The sequence below is a fragment of the Rhea pennata genome, chromosome 9 (assembly GCF_028389875.1).
Source record: "Rhea pennata isolate bPtePen1 chromosome 9, bPtePen1.pri, whole genome shotgun sequence".
NCBI classification, from domain to species: domain Eukaryota; kingdom Metazoa; phylum Chordata; class Aves; order Rheiformes; family Rheidae; genus Rhea; species Rhea pennata.
Window position 1 is genome coordinate 25,118,660 of NC_084671.1, and position 26,085 is coordinate 25,144,744.

The 26,085-nt window shown below is 45.3% G+C and overlaps 1 protein-coding gene across 4 annotated transcripts in view; it reads left to right on the forward strand.

Annotated features, from left to right (window-relative positions):
- Positions 1-26,085, forward strand: part of ARHGEF4 (Rho guanine nucleotide exchange factor 4) — a 135,380-nt gene that overhangs the window by 72,387 nt on the left and 36,908 nt on the right. For all 4 annotated transcript variants that reach the window (XM_062582346.1, XM_062582349.1, XM_062582348.1 and 1 more), the window contains exon 4: positions 6,233-6,372. In XM_062582346.1, coding sequence (XP_062438330.1) covers positions 6,233-6,372 — 140 coding nt within the window. The remainder of the gene's footprint in view (positions 1-6,232; positions 6,373-26,085) is intronic.

Here is a 26,085-nt window from a genome sequence, read left to right on the forward strand (position 1 = left end):
AGAGAGCTGGGAAGTCCCTTAAGCCTCGCTGCAAGTCATTTAGTTTCTGATTGGGATTTAAAAACTCTTGAAACCTGAGTGGGTGGCTCAGTACATTACTGCTGCTGAATGTTACCCTTGGTGATGCGCCCGGCAGACCTGCAGAGGACTTGCGCTCTGCTTTTCATTGAGGAACTGCATCCTTTCTGCTTTCAATTGCAGATTTGCTCTGTGCCTCAGCTAACTGCTTTCATTCACAACAACAGGTCCATTAGTGGGGTTAATACTGAAACACTCACTTCATTTTGATGTGTTGAATCCTTTCCTTTCTTAGTTTGTCTTTAAAATTATGGAGGGGAGGAAGGGAGGAATAAGCTTGCTTTCTCCCCTTAAATATTTTCTACCTCTTCTCCTTGTGCACTGTTTTGTGTTCAGTGACTCTGAGGAAAACAGTTTCATTACCTGCTCAGAACTGTCCTCGCAAAGATTTTAACTCTGGGAGGCTTTGCTTTGCAGACCCACATGAAGCTAACACTAACTGGTGGATCTTCCCATGTCTTTAATTTCACACACACGCACGCACGCACACCCCTGCCCCCAGACTTCCCCCTTCCTGGTACACCAGCCCACAGCCACAAGCTGAGTGATGTGAGAAGGTCCATCAGCACCGTAAAGAGCTGGGGGATGGCACTGATGGAGCAGAAAGGGGATGACATCACTCTGATGGATTTGACTGTGGCAGCTGCACAGGGGCCTCGGTATATCAAGCCGCTGATAAATGAAGCACATAATTCAGAGCAGAGCTGATGGAGGCTGCAGCACGACCGTGGCAGCTCTTTCTAAGGGAATCCAAGGCATAGCAGTTCAGAGGAAGAGGAGGGTATAGCGGGGCCGCTTACCCAGGCTCTATGTCCTGGGTTTGGTCCCCTTACCCAGCGCATCTCTCTGGTTTAGCCTCTTGGACTGCCCCTTCCCCAGCGCGATGCGCTTTCCTCTGGGCACTGCACGTAACCACAGCAATCTCTGTTCAGTGAGGCAGAGGGAATGATGCTGTTAGCTCTGAATTAATTTGCTCTGTGAGTGTAAATCAGCCCCCTCCTGTTATTTCAGTGCATTATTTGAAATGTAAATGCTACATAGAGGCAAATTAAATGTGGTACTGAGAAAACACACTTGAAAAAAAATATACTTCTAATACACAGAAGTCATATTCTTGTCAACATTACTGTTATGTGCTTCTAATAAATGGTGGATGCTTTTGGCCTTTAAAACAGTATGTAATCATCACGGATTTCTGTCTCAGCCTTGCCCCTAGAAGCTGTAGTCTGTATATTGAGTGAAAATGGATACCCCAAGTTTCAGGGAAGCTGATTTTAGCCCATTTTCCATTAGTCATGGGTCACTGGTCAGACTTTTGACCCAGGCCCATGGTTAGAGTCCCTCACCAGCGGGGAACTACAGTAGTTTATACTAGCCAAGATTTAAACCTTTGAGAGATGGCAGTTATGAGGGTGTTCTGGAGCCTGGGCTGCAGCACCCAACTGCTCCAAGAAAACTCTTCCAGAAATGTACCCTGTGTTTTTCCAGTGAGAGAGTGGGGAAATTTGTATATATGTGTATATATATAAATATTGGGGGGGGGGGGCATACACACACATCTGCATACAAATGCATGTGCATTTTTCTTTGTGGTGATGGTAAATTTTTTTTCAACCAACAGCAACTCATGTTCACTATTTCCTAGCACTCAATATATAAAGTAGTTTTTTTTCCTTTGAGAGGGAAAAGGAACAGACATAGTGAGCAATGTGACCTGTAGTTAAGAACCTGGATTACTGTCATTCTTCATTTACACTCTGTAGCTGTCAGTAGATCTAATCCCAGCTGTTCCTGGTTCCCTGCCTGTAACATGAGGAACGCATGGATTCTCTCGTTTTCCCCCTCTTCCTCCCAGTGCTTCTGCTGGTTATTTAGATGAAGGCTGCCCAGTGTGCTGCAGTGGTGGTGGTCTCCAGGGTCAGGTGGGCTTGGTGGTGGCTCACAGGAGCAAACACTCTGGCATACTGGCAGCTGCCCTACGGTTGCTCTTGAGAGGAACCCCCTGCAGGGGCTGGGTGGACGGGCCCATAAGCAGGACACAGGTGGCAGGCACTAGTAGGAGAGCAGCTATGAGCCGTACGGCCACGGTCTGTACTTGGAGCACTCTAGGCAACGTCTGCCTCTTGCTGCGGCACAGAGCCAAGCCATGGTTTCACACAAATAACTGCTCCATCAGCTTGCTAACAAGGTGGAGAGCTCTGTACCTCCGTGGAGTGGTTCATCTTGGAGCACTTGGAGCCAACCCTTACGTGTTCTGCTTCAGCGAGGTGGGGACGCAAGCAGAGCGCAGCCAGGTCCTTTGGCCCTGCCCGCTGCTGGCTTCATACACCTGCAGCCCAAAGTCTGCAGGAGAGTGAACCATGTTCTTTATTCCTCTGGACTATTTTAGCAAGCCTTATTTTTATAAAACTCTGCGTTTTGTTTTGTTTTGTTTTGTTTTGTTTTTTTTTGACTGTGCACTAGTGTGACCTCAGTGCTGCCTGTTCAGGCAGTGGAGCGCAGCCCCTCTGTGCCGATTGCTGTTTCTGTGCAATTTGTTGCATTGCTGTTGCTGCTCCACATCTTTAAAATATTTTCTTGTGGAGTCAGGCTTTTACCACCTCGTTCCCTGTTTGGATGCCTAACCAGTGTGGATATGTCTCCCTCTTCCCTGACAAGCAACGTCAGAATTATCCATTTGCTTTTGTGTTTTGTGGCATAAATCCTAGGCTTGTGCTTGGACTTGCAGCACTAGAAGGCGTTTGGATGCCTGCGCAGAAGGTTGCAGTACTAAACGTTGGTGACGACCCTTTCTTATATTCCTGTGCATGGGTTTCGTTGTCATATTTAGTGAAATTTAGCAGGACAGCGTCTAAAATATGGAGGAGTCTGCCTCAGCTAATTGGATGTAGTTGGAGGCTGGGTGTTATTTTTGACAGAAGGTCGTTCTTTGCTGCTCTGGTTGCGGAGGACAGGTTAGATTAGTGGTTTTGGAGAGACGTGGAAAGGCGAGCTGTGACCATACCCATGGATTTCAGAGTTAAATGGGAACAAACATTTGTTGGGGAGGGGGAATAGGGACATTGAGCCCAGCTTGGCTGGCTGTGCAGCTTAATGGTTGCCTTTCCAACTAGCACTGTGCTGTTTGGGAAGTGGTAAAGCAGCTGATTTACTGTTTCAGCAATCTCTGCTGTCTTGTCTTAAAAGATTTTGTGTGTAGTGCTTGCTGCTTTTCTACTTGACCTAGTTTGTGCTGTGCATGTTGAGTCATTACCTACATTAAAAGCCTTCATTCTCCTACTTCCCTGATGGTTTTCTAGTGCATTGGGTCACCATTTCAGACTGCTGATTTTTTTATTTGTGATCACATTTCTCATGTAAGCTGCTTCAGAGCAAACTCTTACCTTTCCCTAGTTTTACTTTTCCCTGGAACACTGGTGATTTTGGGAAAACAAGGAAGAAAGCTATTTTGGACTGTTCTTCCTCAAGGACTGAGAACTTCTGCATGATTACAAATTGCATTTTTTAGTGAAATGTATCTATGACAACGCTTTCTTGTGTGGAGAGTGTTTTTTGTTTGCTTGTTTGTTTTTAAGCAGGGAGAACTAATCCAAGATGCAGTAGCAGTTCTTGGCTGCAGAAAAATTGATGAGCTTTGTAAGAACAGAGAAGAAAAACAGGTCTCTAGTAAAAGCAAACACAGCTTTCAGGGCACTTAGCAGAGGTATAGAGCATTTTAAGTAATGCAGATAAATATCTCCCTGGAGCTTTTGCTTTTTCATCTAAGCACAGATCAGAGAACAACTAGAAAAATGTGAGGGGGGAACAAAAGCTTTAAAGATGTCACTGAATGTTTTTTCAAGCTGAAAATTACTTTAACAATGAAAATAGCAGAAAAAGGTGTATAAGACAAAAGCAATGAAGCTGTGCATAATATAAGGGAAAATGAGATCAAAGGAATGCAAAGAAAGTTTTGTCTACTCCTTGCTGAAAGACCATTTATGTTCTTGAAAATCATTCCTGATTTGTTTTTGTTGTTACACTGATACATTGAAAGTTGTTCATTAATGACAGACCATTGTTTTTTAGACTGTATGAGCAAAAAGTGGTATTTTAATGCTTCTTTAAAAGGATTCTTGTGCAAACCATGGTAACTCTGCATAAAATAATACTATTGGTGGCACACTAGCTATTTTTCAGTGTATATATATACTGAATAATATACTATATATATAGGATATGTAAAATATAAAATATTCTAGGTCTTAGCCTCAGAACTGCTTTTTATACAATGTATACTACCGGCATGTGTTTGGTAGAGAACTTCCCCTTTAAAATGATCTGATGTGTCATGACAAAGCTATGGAGATACTTGAGTTCTTGTCAAGTGTCACTTAGTGTTGAATGCCTGGGCAGTTACACACTTCCACAGAAAATTCTGCTTTAATCGTAAGCCCATATTTGCCTTGAGTCCTGAACTGCCTTTAATATTGAATGGGGTTTCAGTTTAGATGAGCAGTGCATCTTTGCCGTCTTGCGCACATTTATTGAATTCAAAACATAAACATTCAAATATTTGATTCAAAATTGGCTCATACTCCAGTGATTCTGATGTCAAGTAACTTCATTGTACTAATAACTGCCATAGTGAGATTTTACATCATCTTGTTATTTGAAGTAATGGAGTGATGCAGCCTTAAAAAGTACTGTGTATAAGGAAAGCGTTGACAAGGACTGTCATGGCAGGGCTTGCTGTATGAGGCTCTGATGGGACTTCATTTTGCATATTAGGGAGCTTTGCTTTTAGATAATAACCTAACAAAGCCCCTCTGCAGTTTTTCTTGGTATGTTGGCAAGAATAGAGTCACAAGATGCACTTGTGTCGAGGAACAAAACGAGGGCTCAGGAGTGGGCTTCTGTATCCTCAGGCTGTGGCTGACGCTTTTCCCACCCAAGCTGTGCAATATCAAGCTCAGAGCTCTTGCTTCACCTGTTCTGCATCTGATTATGCAGATTTTGAAATGACCTTCTGTGTAGCTTTGACAGCGAGAATTTCCCCAGAAATGCTGATATTGTATTTTCACTTCATTCAGTTTTAGTGCTGCAGTCACGTCGAGTGCATTAAACTCAGCTCACGTCGGCTGCTGTTCCCGGCATCGTGTTTGTGTGCGTCGCATTCGCTCGTTCTCCTCCACGCATAGTTATCTTCTGTGAAGCCCACCTCTTTGTCATGGAAGCAGCTGTCTTAGCGGTTGCTACTCTCAATAAATATGTCAGTGAATATTTTCTTTGGTCATTAGCATTTTTCACAGATTTTGAGAACAGAAAGTTTATGCTCAGTAGCATAAAAAGTATGGGAAGAATGAGTGATTGGTCAACATGCAACAGAAACCTATTTGCTAATACCTTGAGGAGACCTTAGGAAAACTTTCCTGCCTATGAAACAGATTAAGTGCCATTTTTTTCTGTGCAAGGAGTATAAATGCCACTTTTAATTTTTCTCAGGCTTTTGCTTATGCCTTCAGACTTTAGTGCTTGTCCTAGCTGCAGACTGCTAGACCTCAATTATCTGCAGCTTTTTCAGTGCTGTGCTGGGCAGAATGGCCCTCCTGTGGTAATAATAGATACTTCTGTAGCAAACACCCTTTTAGACAACAAAAAAGGCTCTTAAATGAAATAGTATACTAAATGTTGGAAAATGAGGTGTGCAAATGGTTTTTTCAAAACCTGAGAGCTTTCCTGGTTTGATGGGATTTTGGTAAATCGTTATCTCTAGGGTTTAAATTGGTGGACATTAACTTGTTACTTTGTGTTTCCTGCCAACATGGCAACATTATAACAAAATCATGTCTGTGTTGTCCCTGCCTTGTGCTTTTTGCCAGGATTTGTTTTCCTATGCTTACTTGATCTTTTCTTTGGAACAAACAGTTGTTGAATTTTTTAAAGTCAGAATTTCCTGTCTAGAAAAAGATGCAATTATTTGTGGTAACAAGCAAACAAAAATCTCTGAAAAATGTTGCCTATGTAGTTTTCTGAAGTTGGCTGTATAATTTCCTCATTTTTTTCCCTCTGTGCTGTATTGTCAAGTCCCTCAGCCCATCAAGCTCTCATACTTGATGCAGTTCTGCTGAGGATCTTGCGATCTATACAGACGGCGGTGTTCTTGTTGTTGCAGTGATCACTGATGGGGCACTGGATAAGACAGCTCTCACAGATGACGTGGGGAGCGAGGAGGACCTGTACGAGGACTTCCGGAGCTCCAACCACCGCTATGGCCACCCTGGGGGAGGTGGAGAGCAGCTCGCCATCAATGAGGTACTGTGTTGGCCTATTTTTGACGAGAAGGACAAGGAAGGAGGCTGCTGCCTGTTTAGAGCTATAGGAGGGGGCCAGGATCGAGTTACTAGTGGCAAAATGGATGGGGCTTCAGCAGTCATTTACCATGGGTCTCACTCACGATGGGGTAAAGGCAAGGTCTGGGCCTTCCGCTGCAGTGGTGCCCCAAGCAGTGCGATGTGGCACAGAGCCGTGGGCCCTAAACCTCCAGGTAGGTCCCCTCTCTTGCACATGTGTTTGGAGAGAAGTTTCAGAGCTATTAATGAGCAGCCTGGTCAGGGCTAGTGGGAGACTTGAAATGTGTTGTACTGAATGTGATGTTAAAAACTGATCTATGTACTGCTTTACTGCTAATTACAGAGGTGCATAGCTGAATGCGGGCTTGGTCTGATTGCTCCTTCCTCCTTCCCTATTAAATCCACTCTAAAGATGTGAAAGATATGTCTTTATAGTTGGTGCTTTTAGCTATTTTCTTTTAGAGTTCTGAAGTTGATTAACTTGAGATCAACAGTTAAAAATGTACTTCTTAAATTAAGTGATGATATGAGCAACATGTTAACAAGATTTAAGATGATTTTTCTGGCAAAATACAATGGCTTTTTCTAATGCGTTAGAACTGGCACCTGTTATGCACAGACTGCTTTTTTTCTTGAGATGAATTAATAAACTTTACATTGGAAGAGTAGAGCATGCTTGCCATATGGATGATCACTCACACGCTCTCTTTCTCTCTGCCCTGTACTCTGTTACCTTTACGTGACTTTCACAAGATGAGAAGGAAATGATAGAAGATGCGTTATGCTTGCATGGGGCTCAGCTCTGACTGGGACTGTGTTGACTGAGGTTTTGTGCATGTTTGTTGGAAACAAACAGGCAGGCACAGAAACCTGTGTAGTGAGGACAACCACTTTCAGGAAAAAAAAGGAAAAAAAAGATAAGAATGATGCTTAAGCAGGTACTTTGAGTCTTGAGTTGCATTCTGCCACAGGCACCTGGTGCTGGAGCTGCGTTTGTGCGAGAAGTCCGGGCCATGCAGAGGTCAGTTCTGCAGCGTGCATGGAGTGCGTGGGAGGAGAACTCTGCCATCTCCCCGTTCAGGTGCTCGCCCTGGCAACTCTTTTTAGTGTGGCTCATCAAAGAGATTATCTACTGTTTGTTTGTTTGTTTGATTAAGGGAAAAGGTAACATGTTTTGAGGGTTTTTTTTTTAAAAGGAAATCTTTATAACTTTAAAATGAGAAAAAAAAGACATTTAGCTTGGCAATGTGTCGTACATCCATCATGCATGCTGTGCTTTTATCTTTCATCATTGTTTATTATTGAGGATAATATTTGTTTTCTTAACAATTCATTTTATTTAAGTAAAATTCCATCTGCAACTTTTAATCAGGAAAGCAAGTAGATGTGTCAAAAATGGATGTAATTTGTATTGCCTTTGAAGCATACCTGGGCTTTGTTGGCCAGTGAAATGGAAGAAGAAAGATTATTTTTGGCCTGTTTCATAGACACTTGCGTATTCAGGGACTGACAAAATTGTATCAATAGGCAAGACATTGTTTACTTTGTCAACTGGTTCCTATGGGTTATTAATCCATCACTTAGCTTCACTGAGAATTAGCAAAGAGCTTTCCTACCCAATCCCTTTCTGGAACAAGATTGTACAGTGAAATACTAAATCTCTGAGGCAGAGATTTTAATTGTAGTCTACTTCAGTTTTTGAATTGAAATATCTCAAATAGCTGGGAATCAGGCTTATCTTGAGCTTCACTGATAGACCAAAATCTGGGTGTTGATTAGCCTTGAGTCTTTTCAGTTGTAGTCCTAGGAGCAATATAAGGTGAAGGTCCAATTTAGTCAAATTTTGTAAGTAGTCTTCTCCTTGTTTTATTGCTTTCCCACTTGCATTTTATTGGTTGTGGGTAAGGAAACTATGGTAACTGCATTATTCCTAGCCTTCTTGAAAGAAAAGCTTTCAGATAAACAAAGAAGGTTGAAATACATCTTTAAAGCATTTGGCAGACTAAATGTTGCATTAAAAAAAAAGTTCATTTTGAATCAAGAGAAAATGGCTATGGAATAAAAAAGAAACTTTTCATAAAACCAGAATAATTTATTGGCAAAAATACTAGAGGGATAAAAGAAGGCTGGGAAGGTTTTGTAGAGCCCACCTAGGAAGATCAGCATGAGAATGTGTAAGAGCCAAGAAAAATCAATCAAAAAGTAATAATAAGAGCTTGGGATGAGAAAAGAGGCAGGGGAAGTAATTTTCTTGGGGCATCTGTTTGACATTCTTTCAAATACGTTCTTGATGCTCAAAGAAAAGAGATTTTTGTATCTGGACTGCATTTGGTGTGGTTTACTCTGTGGTTGTTCCAGGTAATCGACCTTATCCTTGCAACATTTTCCTTCCAAAGTATAGCCACGTAAAATGTGGCAAGAGAAAATCAGTCTATACTGCAAATGCATTGTGGTTGAGTCGTTCCAATGTGGAAATATTACGTGCAGGGACAGGCATAGCCACAAGCTACAAGAAGTGTAGTTCGTGTAAACTGGGAGATTAGAAGTTGCGAGAATAGAAAAATAAGCATACGAGAAGTCTGCCTGCCCAGCGGTCCAAGGATGGTGGGGATGACGAGGAGAACTGTGCTGCCTGTTAAGTAACTGGCCTGAGCGAGTAGGCTTAGGCCTGTTTGCTCGGAAATACCTGAAGCATACAGAGGGCTTGCTCTGTTCTGATGTGTGAAGGATCCATATGGCTCCATGTTTTGGAAAAAAAAATACTATAGCAGTTCAGCACATGTGGAGCATTTAGCCTCTTCTAGGCTTAGATAAACAGTATCATCCCTATCAAATGAAAACAAAGCATTAAATCTTGGAAGTGACCTTTGGCACTGACAAATGGCACGACTACCTATTTTTTTCTTTATTGCTTATGGCTCTGCATTTGATAAGTTTGGAATTCAGTATGTGGGAGTCTTGTTCCTGATGAAATGGAGAACTCATTTGCTTCAGCAGGCAAGGATTTTATTGAATACACGGAACGTAATTGCCTTCTGTTTGAAAATGACAACGGTGTAATATTTTACAAATGTTTGTGTTTACCAGCACTCGTTGACAGGATGCAGTCAAGCTGATCAGTCCAATATACGTGTTTCTGATTTTACAAAATAATTCATGGAAATGGTGCAAACAATGCATGTCTCTTTTACCAAAGGTGGAAAACATGGTAACACTCCTTTCTTTCTTGTCTTACTGAGCACTGCGTAAACTAGTTGTTGAGTCACTGAAGCATTATTCTTATGCTGAACTCTTTGATCACTCTTTGGGAACTTGTTGTTTCAGTGTCACCCAATGTTCATCTAAGCCATGTTCAATTTTCAACAAATAAGACATGTAAATTGTAATGGATTCCATTTAAAAAGTCCTGAAATGTTTAAGGAATGGTAATGCAGATAAAATCAGAAGAGAAATTTTAACTTTGTTAGCCATAAATAACATTGCTCATAGTATTTTCACATTATCTGTTTGCAGTGTGGTTAATAGAAGTCTCTTGGGCACTGTATGAGGAAGAATCTTGAAAGAGAATGTTTTAAAATATACCATTATTTGCATGACATTTTGCAGCAAAATGTTATCAGTCTGGTTTTTTAAAAGAATGCAAAATAGGTTGAGAAAGCTACAGTCATAACAGGTTTCCAGGCTGAAAACAGAATTAGAATATCGATCTTACAGAAGCAATATATAACATTCATATGTAATCTGGGAGAGGTGATTTATTACCCCTTTTAAGTCTTAATGTGAGTATATTGCTCTTGCAACTGATACCAAAGCAAATAGAAACCAATTAACAAATACCGTCTTTCTCTGCCCCCTCCCCCTGCCCCAAGGGCTTAATTCCCCATTTTGCATCATGCATATTTCTGCAACCAAGACTGACAACTGTGGTCCAGAAGCAGCAATTACAATGTATTTGTGGAATCTTGTGTGAAGCTCTTTGCTGGCAAGGACAAGAAATAGTGTTTACTCTGCTAAATGCAGATCTTTACAGGGTCTGAGTTTCTGGCTCTAAGTATTTGCCTTACTTTGTGTATGGCTCGCGTGTGAACGTTCAGAGTATGCAGTCAGAGTTGTAACATCTCTCGCTGCCTGATGGGTTCAGGTTCTACCATTCTCAGCTCTGGAAATTCCTGATGTTGTTTCAGAGGGCTTTTTGCAATGGATTTAAAGCACATCGATATAGTCCAACATTCCATAGCAATAATGAAATATACTGCTGAGTTAGATCTTTGCTTCCATGCGTCTCATCAACGAGCAGAATGAGGAGTGAAGTGGTCCCAAGGACCACTAGAGCTTCACTTCCACTTTCTACCATGGGCAGCTGCAGGCTGTTCAGGGCCGCGCTGGCATCCCCCTCATCAGCACTAGGACTTGGCAGTCCTCTGAGCGGTACGATCCTCCCCATAATAGCTTCCTCCTCCTCCTCCTGGAGGTGAAAGGGTGATGGAAGCCGGTGGAGCTCACTTAATACTGACTCTGGATTATCCTCATTTGAGGAAAGAGCAGCTTGCAGGTGGATTTTAGGGTGTTTTTGGAAAGGCAGGAACCATCAGGTAGGCTTTGACATTTCCAGTCATGCAGTGAGCCCTTAGCAGGCCTGTTGCCTGGGTATGTAGCCAAGTAGGAGCCTACGCAAAGACTGCCAGCAGGAGTTCCTCTGGAACAGAAGTATTTCTACTGTATATATATATTTTTTGATGGACCTCTATAAAGCTTTCTCTGAATTGCCATATTAATCTGATACCCATTAGAAACAAACAAACAAAAAATTGAGCTTAGTTTAGTTCTCAGGGCAATAACAGAACATAGAATTCTGTTGTGGATTTTAACTCCAAAAAAAAATACTAAGATGTTACAGCAGATAGTTCCTTGCACATTCAACAAGGAATAACCAGTTTGTGGGGACAGATTCTCAGTGGGCTTACTGCTTCGTGAAGGAGCAGAGCAGAATATGTAGCCTGTGTTTTGCCTGTTTGTGCATCGTTCTCCTCCCTCCAACACGCAATGGCATGTTTAAAGACTGGAAAGTACTGCCCAACCTTGATCTGTGGCTGTAAAACAGACCTAAAATATCACTCAAAGGAAATGCTACAAGCAGCATGATGACTTTGGAGTTTTTACATCAGCTCTGTCAGCTGTTAAATTGTAAAGACTCTAACAGCTTTCGATAATGATAGCTATGAGTACTAGGAGACTTAATAACATCTGTTATTTGCTAGCGTTAAATGCGTTCCTTCCTCCTGGGGTGTAGAAAGAGGCTAGGCTCCACAAAAAAATTTCTCTTTGGAGAAAAAATATTCAACAGCATTTTGATACCTGAAGTTACTTGTGCCAAAGCCCCTCAAAGACTGCCTATATGTTATCCAGTGTATCCATGGATTCAAAGAGCCCTGACTATTCCTTGCCACCGCTTAAAGACATAATGTGACTGTTGATGCTAACAACAAGAGTTGGGAAAGAGGTGATTGTCACTTGTTGATTAAGGCTGCAACAAACTTCCAGTATTTCACCATCCCCCTACAAAGAGTTCTTTTGATCCATGCTAGTAACAAGATACTACAGTAGCCTGCAGAGCTAAGGGTTACATTTGTGGAAGCCCTTGGCTTTCTGCCTGGCACTTCTGGCGCCTGAGGGTCATTCACCTTGGCGTCACTGAGATCTTCAAATCCGTGCTCTGCTGCACTTCAGGGCAGGCAGGAAGGCAGTAACCTTCTGAAGCCCAGATGGTCCCTAGGGGCTCAGGGCTCACGCTTGTACCTAACTGCAAGCTTTTTAGCCTGCCACCCTGCAGCCAGCATTGCCTGTGGGACCAGTCTGTGGTATGTGCCTGCTCAGTCAGGCCTCGTGCAACGACTGCCAAGGCAAGGCTAAGGCGTGAGTCTGTGAGGATCAGTCATTTCACCATTCGTGTATTAAAGCGAGAACCTTGCTTTCAAACCTGCTCTCTGAGACAGGGTAGGAATGTGCCCTGTCCGTGGTGTATCTCACTAGCTGTGCTGGGGAGTTCCCTTTTCAGCTTCCTGGCTTTTGGGGATCCTTCGTTAGGGTACCTGATGCTCCACCGCTGTTCCAGAGCGGGGGCGGAGGGGAAGCACTGGAAACGCTGCAATATTTGCATCCCTTCTAAGATTTAGCCTTGGATGTACAACATAAGTTGAACTGCAGGGTTATCTCTGCTTGAAATTGTGATGGTGTGCAAAAACAAGCCTGTTTTGCAAACTCTTTCTGTTACACTTCACTCTGCCCATGTCTTTATTTTAAAATTTGTTTGGGATGTCCATCCCACAGTTTGCTGGTTCAAATAATACCTGCAATGGATAACAGCACAGTAACAAAGTGGTGGTGGAGTATAATGGTTCTCTGGGAGAGAGGGATAAAGGGGTGATCTGACAGAGCAGGAATACTGGGTAAAGCTTAGTGCAGAGGTTATTTCAGGTTTAAGTGTTGGCATGGAGAAGGAGAGAGAGAGAAGTGAATGTATCTAAACAAACTGGTTTTATACCATGCTTTCTGCCTCAGGTTTCTTTCAGCATGGCTTTGATATCAGAAGATTTCTTGGATTCGTTCTCCCTTCTCCAAATCCTGACTTACAGGAGCTCCTCTTGGCAAAGTTTTTCTCCTAATCTCCAGAACACATTTGAACCCTGTGGTGGAAAAGTAAAATCCAGTAAAATCCCTTCTGACTCCTCTGGCCCTTTGGAGAGCACTGTTAATCCCTTGAAAGATCTTCCCTGTCAGCTTCAGCCTTATCCCATGACTGAAGACCCTTGCCCTGCACTTGCTGTGTAAATTGGGGGCAGACTTAGCTGGAGGTGGGAAACGGGCAACAAATTCAGCTATGCTTTAATGCAGTGAAGGCAATAGCATATTCCTTGCGGCTTTATTGCATTGCTTGGATGAAAGCAGCAAAACTGGGGGAGCTGTTGAGGGAAGAGTGATTGGTGCCAGCAAATGACCACGTTCTTGAAGTGCCAACCCCACTGTTTCCTGCGGCTTACGGAGAGATTACTCCTCCCTCCTAGCCCTTGGGGCTGACCTTGCTGGGTGTCCTTGGCGTGTCCCCAGGGTGCTGCTGGACTCTTGCAGGTCAGTCATCCGCCTGCTGCTCGCAGCAGAATGCGGAAATGTTACTTGCATTAACCCTGGTACACCCACACTCGAACGCGTGCGTGCTTGGTGGGCAGACAGACATAACTGCCTTTGTCTGCAGCAGAATGGGACTGACTGGCAAGCCTCCACCCGGCCCGCAGTTGTGAAGCAGATTTGCACGGCCTTTATTAGTTATTGGCCTTTAAAATGTGATCTGGACTGGAGTAGGGCTGTGCTGCTTTACAGCAGCTAAGCATCAAATCCAGCTTCCATCTTGAGGTTTTGTTTTGGGAGGACAAGTATGGTTGTAGCAAAGAGCAACCTGGAAGAATGTTCTTTCGGGGTGTTTGAGGTTGGGTTCTTTCTTTCATTCTACTTTCAGTTAGCTTTTTCTTTACTCTTTTTAGAAGATCCTGCCTCTGGTTAATCTGTCTTCTCGCCATTGGCGAGTCTTTGTGTCAACAGCTGTTGTCAAAAGGAAGAAGATTGCTTGAACTTCCCATGTGGACTGAATGTCCTGGTGCTTCATGTTCTTCCATCCCTAATGGACGTTTTGGTGGTAAAACAAAGGGAGGAGTTTGCTGGTTTGCTGTCAGGCAGCACAGTTAGGAGTATTGATTTCCCCTCCTTGCCTTGTTGATCAGTTTGAAAGCAACTAACCCCGTTTGCTTCTGAGTTCTCCTTTGTTGATAATTCCTTAGGCAATGTGGCAGGCTCTTGGAGAGCAGGAGTCTTGCTCTTCAGGGTATGTTGTTCTACTGCCTTTCTCCTGGCCTGCTGGCTAGAACAGAGGCAGCAGAAAAAGCTGGGCTCAGAAGGCCACTTGGCCCCATATATATCCCCATAAAAATTTCTCTGTCTAGCTTTTTTTGCTGTGTATGATTTCTCTCATAAAATCGTTTAGCCTGTTGCTTATACACAGCTCATGTATACCTTTAATCTCACAGCTTTTCTTATTCTCATACTCCTTGGAGCTTGTGTCCTTCTTCCCACCCTCATCCTTTGGCTCTTTTAATTCCATCAGAAGACAATTAAAGAGGATTGTAAAATAAATATTGTTACATGCCATCTTGGAAGAACTTTGCAGGACTGTTTGTTGTAAGCAAAAAGTCCCTTATTTCCACATCCAAAACAGAAGGGCAAGACTGGTATATTCGGGAAGCGAGCAGTCGGAGAAAACCGTGGTGGCAGTGTCATAACATCACTGCAACTAAATGCTTTTTTTTTCTTTCTTTTTTAAGATAGATAAATGAACCCTATGCTCACATTTTATAATGCAAGGGGTCAATAGAACATGAAAGATGGCCAAAAGCTACATGACTTGGAAACTCTACTATGGTCAGAAAGGAAGGAGCCTAGAAGGCCTGTAGGTTAGAAGTTTCCAAAAAAACCGAAGCTTGCCTGTTTTCTCCTCCGAAGCCACCTCTTTCAAGAACTCCTTAAAAGTGTTACCTTTCAGTGTTTTTTCAGCTATTTTATTCATCTTCCCTTCTCTGCAACTGTCACCACATTCATCTTGCCACTTGCATTACACCATTATTCGCTCCCTTCTTCTTACCTCCATCCTCTGTTTTCACTGGCTCCATTGCTGCTTCCTCTGAGCTCACCTGCTTTGGGTCCCACAACTCCTCCCACTCCTGTTTCCCTGTCTCCTTTCCCTGACTCTTCCCAGAATATTTCTGTGCCCTTGTCTGCTGTTTCTCCCTACCTCTGTGCTCCAGCCCAGATGAAGACCTTCCCTTGTCTTTCTGAGTTCTCCACGGCTGTCAAGCTGTCAACCCAAAGACAGGGTAGCTGAGTAAGAGTACTGAAATCCTCTCTAGCACCTCCTGAACCCCTCCCTCAGTCACTAAGTGGGTTGTTGTCTTCCTGCCTGTTCTCTGGTCCATAACCAGTGTTGTCTTCCATTCTGACCCCTCTCTAGGCTGTCACATTCAAGTTCTTAATCTTGCCAGGTCTCTAAAGTGTGGCATTTCCTTTCCTATCCATCCATTTTACTGAATATCCCAGTATGTCATTAATGCAACATCCTTTGTTCCACATTTGTCCTATTTTACACTGAAAAAATCCATTTTCCTAGGGTGTTGCATGGGCTGTGCCATCCTGTTCTTTGCTTCTCTGCATTTGTTGCCCCGCTCTCCTGCATCTATCATAAAATGCTTTGGTTTTTTACCCAGGCCGTTCCTGTCCTGTACCCTTACCTGTGATTTATCATTCAGTATTGAGAGAGAATTTTCCACCTTCAGTCAAGCCCAAATGCATGCCTAGCACTGTCCCAGCCTACGCTGGAAGTATATTATCTTGTGTGCTTGATGGCTGGAAGCTCCCTCAGCTCAGCTCGCGGAGGTGCGTGGGATGCATCCCGTGGAGCCCCGCACACGGCCGTGTCAAAGTGGGGCTCACGGGAGGAACACGCTTCCTCTGACGCCAGAGCTCTAGGCCCCAACAGTGATTCCTAGATGCTTCGAATGCGGTCTGTAGTTTGTTGTTATTGTTGAAGAGAAAATTTGCTTTAGGAGAGCTCTGAAGGTTTTTTCTAGGTTCAGCAGAATCTGAAAGTGAAAGACCGTTTTCTGAGCCGATTCTGCCTTTGCTGTCGTCGGGGATGGCCCGTCTGAGCGGCCGATTCTCTGTCGGCATACCAACACGGCCACGTCTTCACCACCCGTTACACTGAGAAACTCTTGGACCAATTTTCTTTCCGTTGATAATTGATCTCTTGGATCTTAGCACTCTAGCAAGAGAACAACAGGTAATATTTTGGGAATATTAGGTAAGTAACCTGTCCAAAGGAGGAGTGGCTGGGAAAGGTATATGGTCTTAACCATGCAGTACTAGCGAGAGAAATGTGCAGTGGAAATGATGGTACTGGTAATGCAGAGGACCTTGCAGTGTTACACACTGTAAACTTCAGAGCATATGGTGGCCCTTTTAACAAACTATTTTCCATTTTAGAAATATCATATGCAGTTTAAGAAGCTATACTTGTTCTGTTCTGATGTTTTAGTCCGTGGCTCAGCAATGCATTACATCCGTTTGGGAGCTGTTAGCTACAACCACTACTGAGGGTTCATTCAACACATAACAGGATTGATAGTTGCTTAGTTTAGATACTGGGAGAAGTGTAATAGTGGGATATTTAGGAATTAAGGAAACTTATTTTTAGCACATTGAATGATGGGTACCAGTGCTCACCCCCTCACAGTCTTATTCACAGTCCTCATTTTCTGTTGCTGAACTATGAATGTAGATTTGTCCACGGGGCATCCCCTCAAGCCTGATTTCTTTCCTGAAAGATGCAGTTTGAAAATGATTTAATAACCCAGTGTTATTAGGGGAAAGTATTTTCATCATCCTATTTAAAAATATCAGTAAGAATAGCAGCTTCTTCCCTAAGAAGCTCTAATAGCTCTATGCTCTCATAGCTCTATGCTATGAAAAAGGCGGTAATAATCTGGCACTTTTCCTTAAAAAGAAAAAAAAAGAAAAGAAAAAAAAGAAAAAGAAAAAAAGAAAAGGTTAAAGGGGAAAAACTCTAGTTGTATAAACTAAGATGAAATTAGTTTAGCTGTTGAGCTGCGTAAGGTTTCTGCCTGTGCTGAATGTGCTGTCTTCCTCCATAGTTCTGTACATGCAGCATCTAAACAGCCACTGACGGTGACTACAGAGAGACAGGGGAGTTCATATTTGTGTCTATGCTTTCATCGGTGTGAAAAGAGAGAGCAGTGTTACCTCAGAAAATGCTCTGTTTAGGAATATTGTAGCAAAACTTGTGCAGAAATTAATGTTTGTATTCAGTGCGGGGTTTGCATGATGTGCCAAACTGCAATGAACGGTGTAAGCCAATGCATTATTGATCTAACTGCCTGTATGTCAGTGCTTTTTATCCTCTGCAGAGAATGAGGCAGGGCTGCTATGGCAAAAGTGTGTGTTTGTGTCAGATAACCCTACTCCAGGCACTGCGGAGAGGCTGGGCGAGTGCGACGAGAGCGTTCTTAATTCTAGCATTTCTTCTCTTGTTTTTGTTACCCTTTAATATTTTGACTTTTTATTTAATTAGAGAGAGGATGTTGATGCATTTCCCAGTAACCATGGTTCTTTCCTCTAACTGTTTTGAGCTCAGCTTATTTGTGCCTACAGTATGAAGGCATCCTTGGCTGTAAGAGGGGTTGAATTGGATCGTACGTCTTGTAGCAAACACATCCCTGTCTATGCTAAATTAGGTGCAGAAAATCTGGGAGATTTACTCTATTATGTTACCTAGCTAGATAAGTAAAGCTTTGCAGTAAGCAAGGGAAGCTTTACTTTGCATCTTTGATCAGTGTGATGTCCTCATGATTCTTACAGATCTCTGCCAATTTATACCCAAAACAGATCTGAGCCACGGTGGCATCTCTCTAGAATGTCCAATTGCTTGCTGAACTTTGCACCAAGGAGTAACGGAGAGAAAGATTCATTCAGGTCAAGTACAGCATCATCTTATTCAACCTCTTGTAAGCCCAGTCCCTTCTGAGAGAGGAAAAGGTGCTGATGTCCTGGCTGCTCCTCGCTGCACTGGCTGCCTTGGGAGGCTGCAGTTTGTAACATGCGCTCTTTGCCTTCTTGGTGCACTGGATATAACTTCAGTGTCAGTCTCCGCTTTAGTTATCTGCTTGCTCTGCTGAAGCACTTGTGTTGTTTATTACAGTTATTCATCTTTCATATTTTTGTACAGGTGCTTTTCAGTTCCCATTTCAGTTGCTACAGTATTGAAGCACTCTGTTTTCATATGGCAGATGGGTGGGTTTGTCTGCATACTGTGGGCCTTCTAAGGATGAAACCTAAAGCAATCTTTAAAAACTTAGGACCCATTTGCTGCACCTACAACCAAGGTAACAAGAAGCAGTTGGACAAATAATTAGTATCATTTAGCTTAAAGGTGAAGAAAGGGGTGTATTTCTGCTTCTGCTTCATTTAGCATTACACTGAGTTTTCTTGAATAATTTACTCTCTGAAGTCTTAGTCGTTGACTACTGTGAGTAGAGCACGGTGTGTGCGATCGGGTCTTTAAGGCTTCTGTGCATTTGCAGCCCTTGCAATTTTGAGTGGTGATGTTATTCCCATGGTGTATTGCTGTTCCCAAACTCGTTGAGGACAACTCTTAGAGGAGGGACTGAAAGTAAATTATTACTATTTCAAATGAGATTCCAACGAAGATTGCACAATACTAACTTGAAATATGCCTCAGCGATCATTATGCAAACGAAATCCCTCACTACTACAAGCCACAAGACAAAACCTTCAGTTATTTCATGTCAGTGATGCTGCCTACCATAGAAACATGTCTGATCAGTGAGGAGTAAGAATGAATTTAATTTGTTCAATAGAAAAAAATGCTATTTGGTATTTAGCTGCGTGTGGCAGGAGCTGGAGCCCCATGACCACTACAAGCAGTTGGAGTCTGAGTTACCTTGGAAATAACTCCCCCACGTACAGTCTTCTGGAAAGGACTGCGAGGAGATGCGTTGCGTGGGGGTGGAAACATAAGCTGGGTCACAGCTAGCGTCAGACTGCAGTTTCTGTGCTGGTCGACACTGGTCGACACATAAGCTCATGCCGCCTTATGTCTGAGGGGTCAGAAAGGTGACTGGCGGCTTAACCTGACGTTGTAATGCTCTAAGAGGTACACGAGGTAAACACGGCATGTGTGCCCAGGCACACCAGCGCGGGAGGGCCTGTGGCCTAACGTCTGCACGTCAGAAAAGTAAACGGACACGGCTTTGCCTTGCGGTGTTTCAGCTGCCACAAAGCTGGGCGCAGAGGCGTCTCGCCTTTACTGTTTTGCATTATTTCGTATGGATTTTCATCTTGTTATCATGCTTTCCCCCCGAATCTCAAATCAGTGGCCAAGAAAGAAGCAATTTCCTCATTTAAGATGCCTTTACAGAGATTTAGTCAAATTTTCTGCCTTCAGATACTGAAACATGTTCACAAGCTGCAAAGATTTCAGGAGATTACAAGAGAATTACAGGCTCATGGATCTTAAAATTGCCTGGTCTCCTGTGGCACTGACAGTACTCTGGCAGCTCTCTGGAGGCACCTCAGGCTCCCTTTCAGCCTGGCTCGCCAGTGTGAGTGAGCCTCAGCGGGTCACTGGAGTTTATCTATTTCTCTTTAGTGTAGCCAAGTGTCTAGAGGAGACGGTAGCTGGGCAGATTTTAAGGAGGCATGTGTGATCATGGTTCCCATTCACTATAATTAGCTTCTCCTAGAGACTCTCTCCCCCCCAAATACTGTTCAGTGTCTTTTGCTGAAACTCAATCTGTTGATGAAGCCCTGCAAAACCAGACCAGATCTGCAGAGCGCCCAGAAGCTGAGTAGTGCAATGATGAGAGTCAGCTCTGGACTTGAAGCAGCCTGTGGGTCCCAGTGGTTTGCTCCATTTGGGAAGTGCTGCTGATCAGGTCGTGACCGCATGTGGCTTTGGCAAGGGCACATGTGACCATGCAGAGCATCTTGCGAGTTAATGCAGTCTGGCGATGAAAAAAACAGGAGTGACTGTCCAAACCAGCGCCTCCTCTTGCTCAGTGCTTGCCCTGCGCCACTGCCTTGTGTAACCAGGTAGCTGACTGAGCTACAGCTCTGCCTAGCAGGTATGGCCTCAGCAAGGGAAGGAGCTGATGCGATCCCTGCCTCAGTTTTTCATTGCTGCCTCTGAACTTCAGGCATGACCTTAATCTTACCCAGAATAGCCACCAGCTTTGTGAAGCGATATGAACTAGCTTCAGTCAGTACAGACTCAGAGATGGCTCTTTAGTCATTACTGTTTTTAAAACTCTGCAGCCTGTATCACTTTGTGTAACCTCTCTTAGGAGAAGAAACTCATGTTTCAGCTCTTAGAGACAAACCTCGCCCAGGGGAAGTTCTTTGTGGTCACCTAGCCTTCAAGTTGCAGATGCCCCTTTTCCAGGAATGTGCCTTGCATCAGCGGTCTCTCGTACTGGTGTGCATCGGGAAAGCTCAACAGCACCTCTGATAGTATCAGATGGATCTTCATGTACTGTGTGGACCCAGCCCTGGCCTTTGAGGTAATGAATGCTTTTAAAAGATAAAGCAGAGAATTGCATGCTAGCTCCAGAGATTGCACCGAGAGCAAGAGCCCTCATCTTGCATGTTATTCTCCTTATTCTATATTTAGACTAGAGACAAGGAGGCGTGGAGAATTTTTGAGTTCAGAAATCACTGAACTGAAATAATTTTAGGTTTGGTTTTACGATGCCTGGAAAAGACAGGTAGCTTAAATGTTAAGGAAGCATAATGAGACCGAGGAAGTTATTTGATTGCTAACAGTATCTACAATACCCCCACTGAGGGTAACAATTTAGGAGAAAGTAAAATGGAAGACAGGCATCCAGCCACGTCATAACTCTTAAACCTTTCCCCTTTCTCGGACACTCACCTGCTCTGTGCCAGGATACATGCAGGAGCTATTCAGATCCAGCAAAGAAACTGATGTGCTAACTCCTGAGAAAAAGATAGCTGATCTTATATGTGTTACCTTGATCGTGCAGGCAAGCTGAGTGTGTTCACCCGGCATGATCCTGCTGCTGCTCCCTCATCGCTCTTCCCAGGGAGCTACCCTCAGTCATTAGCAGTTAGTATGTTCAAGGTGGGGGCTGTGGCTCCTGCTGTTAGCACTGCCTGTACATATATATGTATATATATATTTTTTTTCTGTGTCTGAAGCTCTTGGGTGAAGTGCAGAGTCATCATCCTTGCACCTAGCTGCATGCACTAGCTACCGTGTCACCTAGCCCTGTGTTCAGGGACGGTATTTGAATGCCGGGTCCTCTGCTGCCCGCGAGGTGCTCTTACTGTGGCTGTGGGATAAAAGCTGGACTCCTTCTGCTAGCCTGGCTGTGAGATCCATCCCTGACCTTTCCATGGAGGACCGTCACTTTATCAGTGGGAGCAGGGGTGTCTGTGGGTGTCCCCAGAGCAGCTTGGTGAGCTTCACAATCCAGCACCAAAAAGTTAAGCTCCTATACCCGTGTTTGGGGCTCTGCGGAGCTGCCTAGAGGTTCTCCAGTGGTAGGCATTTGGGTCTGGGTGACTCCGTCCCACTGAGGCACTGGTGTGGATGGCCGAGTCCTTCAGACGGTCTGGCCCCAGGAGGCTGGCGGGGAAAGGCAAGGTGCAGTCGAGAAAAGGACCCCGTTCTCCTGGATCCCCGGTCTCCAGGCAGAGGTAGATGCAAGGGAAGCCTGGTGCTGCCCTTGCCTTGCCCCTGCCTGTCACCGCGTTTGCCCAGCCCTGCCGGGAGAGGGATTTGCCTCCTGGCAGGACTTGGCTCTCCTGCTGGCACGCTCGTAGCGCAGTGGAAGGATTTAGCAAAGCAGCCGCCTAATCCAGTCCTGACCCTCCTCAGAAGACTCCCCCTGCGCCCGGCCCCGTTTGGTTGGGCTCAGCGCTTGCCTCGTTGCTAGCGCCTGCATGTATCCTGGATACGGCGCCCAGCAAATCGCTGCGCACCGCTGGGAAGCAGCACCGCCGCCGGATTGCAGCGCTCCAGCACGCTCAGCCCTGCCGCGACACCGAGCTCGGGGTCCTCCTCCTCCCCGGCTAGCGCCAGGGCGACGCTTACTCCGGCAGCGAAGATGCGGGGAGGCCGGGCTGCGCCGCTGCACGCCCCCCGCAGATAAGGGGGTGGCCGGGGGACGCTTTGGCACACGTGCTGCGTGGGGCCAGCAATGGCTGCGTCACACCGCTTGGACTCCTCCTGAGAGCTGCGAAACAGCTTTTGTTTGCAGACCTCTGCCCCGTCCGTGCCCTGCTGTGGGCTGTACAGCTGCCACTTAAGAAGCTCACGTGGTTTTTCTTTTTTTCTGGGGGCTGAAGCCATGGCAAAGGGCCCCGACCGAAGCAGGCACAAATGGAGTGCGCTTCACACGTTTCTCCGCTGCAACATGACCCCCGAGACCCAGCGGGTGGTGGTCTTTGTCATCCTACTCTTCCTCATCATCGTCAACGTGGTGCTGATGTTCCTGCTGGCGTTCCACTGACGGAGGAGCGCGGGTAGCTGTGTGGTGGCAGCAGCGGTGCGCGGGGGGTCCCAGGACCGGGCGACAATCAGCAGGTCAGCATGTCGTTGTCTGCCTCTGGTCTGCCTGTCTGCCGTCCCGGTAACTGTGTGTCTCGGAGCGTCCCACGTTTGTTTTTTAATCGTCACCCCCTTCCCCACCCTGGTCCCCTCGGTCCCCTCTTGTCATCACCTGTGCCTTGCGGTTTGGATTGCCGTTAAACCAGAGAAAGGGAGAGAGGTAACGGAGCCAACCTGCTCATCGTAACTGCTCGCCGTGGCACTGAGCAGCCTCGATTCCCGGCGATGACGGTCCTGTGCCGGTGCGTAGCGCTCCTCAGCCCCGGAGGAGCCCGAAGTGCTGCTGCTTTGTTTGCGAAGGGACGGCCGCGTCGCGAGCCCCCGCGCACGGACCTGCTGCGCGTACGCACCTGCTGTAGAAGGCTGAAGCCGGTCACGCCTCCGCCGCCCTGCAGCTGCGAGCGCCGAGCCGTGCAGCGGCGTGCGAGTACTGCCCAATTAGCTGAGCTCATAGATCATTAGAGAGCACCAGGAATCGGCGCTGAATAAATGCCACAGCAGTGTGGAAGGAGTGTTTCTTTGGCTTTTATCCTGTTTCTTTTCTTATCTCAGTGCTTATCTGCTACGGGCATGTATGTTAAAATGGCTGGCAGAATCGCTGCACAGGAAACTGCTTTCTGGCCACGTGTTTCTAGCTGGCCAGCAGTAGCCGTGCACGGGCGGGAAGCGACTCCAGGAGCACTCTCGTAGACCCGCAGCAAAGCAGCATGCTCAGTCCGGGCCCGCTCACCTTGGTGATGTTTTATCGGCAGCCTTTTACGTCACGCTTCCAGGCTTGGGCGTTGGTACCTCAGTGAAGCAACCCTCTGCTCGGTAATGTTGAAGGAGAGCAATTCCTGGAGGAGGACAGACTGGGAAGGAAGCTCAGCGCTCTGTTCTCATTGACGCAACGCACATTTGTGCTGGAGACTGTGCAAAATATCCCAGTTCTTATAAGTCATCAGACTCCTTCATTTTCTCTGTTAGGTATCTGTAATTTAAATACAGCTTTCACAAGGACGGTGTATTTTCTGGCCCTCGTGGTTGAAGTTGCTGCAGTCTCTTCAGACCTGGATGCCTGTGGCTCCTGGAGCCTGATGTGCGGTTGCGAAAGGCCTGGTGGCGATGGTGTCTGGCGATGGTGTCTGTCACGAGTGATGTTCTCTGTACCAGTTATACATGTAATTGTGTGTGGTATGTTAATGTTCCGTAAAACCACATCAGTAGCACACAAAGAAATTAAGTTTGTTCTTGTGGAGTTCCTTTTTGTTTCATCTGAGTGTGGAACGTGGTTTTTCCTTAGAGGAGTCTCTGGTAGCGCCAGGCACGGGGGAACAGCAAGCCCCCGCTCTGCGCTTCTCTGGGAAACTCTGATGTACGTGAACAGTTTTCAATTACCAAAAATCTCAAGCTAGACTAACTTGATTAGCTTGGCACTGTGATAACCACAGCCACTGGAAGCATCCAGTGTACCTTGCTTTCTGAAGGTACTATTTTGAAAAGAAATCACTATGGTTTTCAAAGAAATCTGTATCTCCTCCCCCCCCCCCCATCACATCCCCTCTCCCCTCATCTAAATTTTTCCTGTGGTCTTAATTCCTGTTTGAATTGGAACTTTACAGCATACAGAGGAAAGAAATGGCTTTTGGAAAGCATAAATTCTGTCTAGATGTGAATGCACAGCTCAGGCTTCAAATGACAGATGGGGGAAAAAAAGCATGGCTTTGGGTTGCTGATCGTCAGGGGCTGAGAAGGCTTCTGGTGGCAGCTTGTGAGGACAGCTTGTGCCCAAGGTTTGAGCAGGCTCTGAAAGCATTTGAGTGTTCAGAAGCTCTCGCTCCTTCTGGAGTCAGGGAGAATTTTGCTGTCAATGCAGTGGGAGCAGAAATAGGCCTCAGCATCTTGGCAACCCGTGTAGTGCGTTTGAACTGTCAGTTGTTGCTCCCTCCCCTGTTCTGTAACTCGATGCAGTGCAGAGCACATCTGATTAAATGGGTGAGAGCTGTGGTTATTCACGTGGCCTGCGCAGATGTACGTAGCTCTGGAAGGTGTCCAGTAGGTCGACTCCATTCATAACCTGAGCATTCGGCACTACACATATAAGTCGCATGAGACAGCTGGTAACCTGACTGCAAACCTTGGCAAGCCAAGACTGACCCTCTTCGTCCGCTAGATTCGCAAGCAGCTCACGTGCTGCTCTTGTCTAGCCCAGCACTGTGTAACCAAAATACCTCTTGGATGGTGTTTGTCACCTAACTGGAGGTTGTATCTGCCTGTTACCTTCTGCTTGCAATCCCCCCCTCCACTTTTCTCTCTTTGGCCTACTCTTATGAAATCTGTGCCATACCTGCTATAGTGTCTGCACTTCCAAAGAGATCCTTTTGCTCTGTCCTGTCCAGCTCTGCGGTGGCTAATGGCAGTGGGAACCAGAGCTCATGCCTTTGCTCCTTTGGCACGTCAGAGTTGTGCAGAAGCAGCCAATGCATGCAATGGGATGTGCATGGGTGCCTCGCTGGCAGCTGATCTAGAGCCCCAAAATGTTCTCTGCCGCTACTAGAGAGAAAACTGAACGTCTCAAGAATGACACGAGTTTGGGCAGTTAATGCCTCCAAGGTATAGAGCTGCCACATCGCTTCCTGCAGGGCAGCTCTCCTTGGGAAACACAGGACCTCAGACTTCCCCAGCATGAGGAGTCCTGCCTGCTGTTGGACAGCAATGAAGCAGAGGGCAGTTTTCTTCAAGGGCAGTGGAGAGTCCAGGACTGAGAAGAACTACAGGAGGCCAAGTACCTTGTAGCGATAGGTAATATAACCCCCTGGTGAAATTGCCTCCCCATTCCCAGTATGGGGCAGCTTGCATTTATCCTACGTGGGACAATTTCACCAGGTAACTAGGGGCTGAATAGTTGGGAGCAGAAAAGTCGTTAAAAACTGTTGCACAACAACTGCGAGATTCCAGAGTATTTACTGGAGATAACATGCTATAATGCTGCCTACCACAGGTTTTGCCCTTGTAAGTAAAAGTTAACAATTTTCCTCAGTATTTGATGTTAAGTGAATTTTAATTTTCTCTTTCAAATGCTTAGCTAGATGTTTGATAGCTGTCTAATTCTGAAGTTGTCTGGGTGCAGTTTTGTTAGGGGAAGCCCAGTGTTTCCTCCTTCCTCAACTTCACCTGCAGCCACGTACACCCTCAGCTGGGATATCGCAGTTGACATATGAGCATGAATCAGTCTGAGGATGGTTGTGACTCATTCAAGCCTGCCTTGCCTGAAGCAGCTGGGATGGCCGGTAGCCAAGGAAAAATAAAGCTGGTGAAGGATCCCTGAATCATATGCAGGAACTGTAGGTGGTGATAGAAGGCCGGCTGGGCACGGGGAGTGCTCTGATGTTTGAATGAACAAAGTTGGCTTTTTCTTTGCTCCTAGTG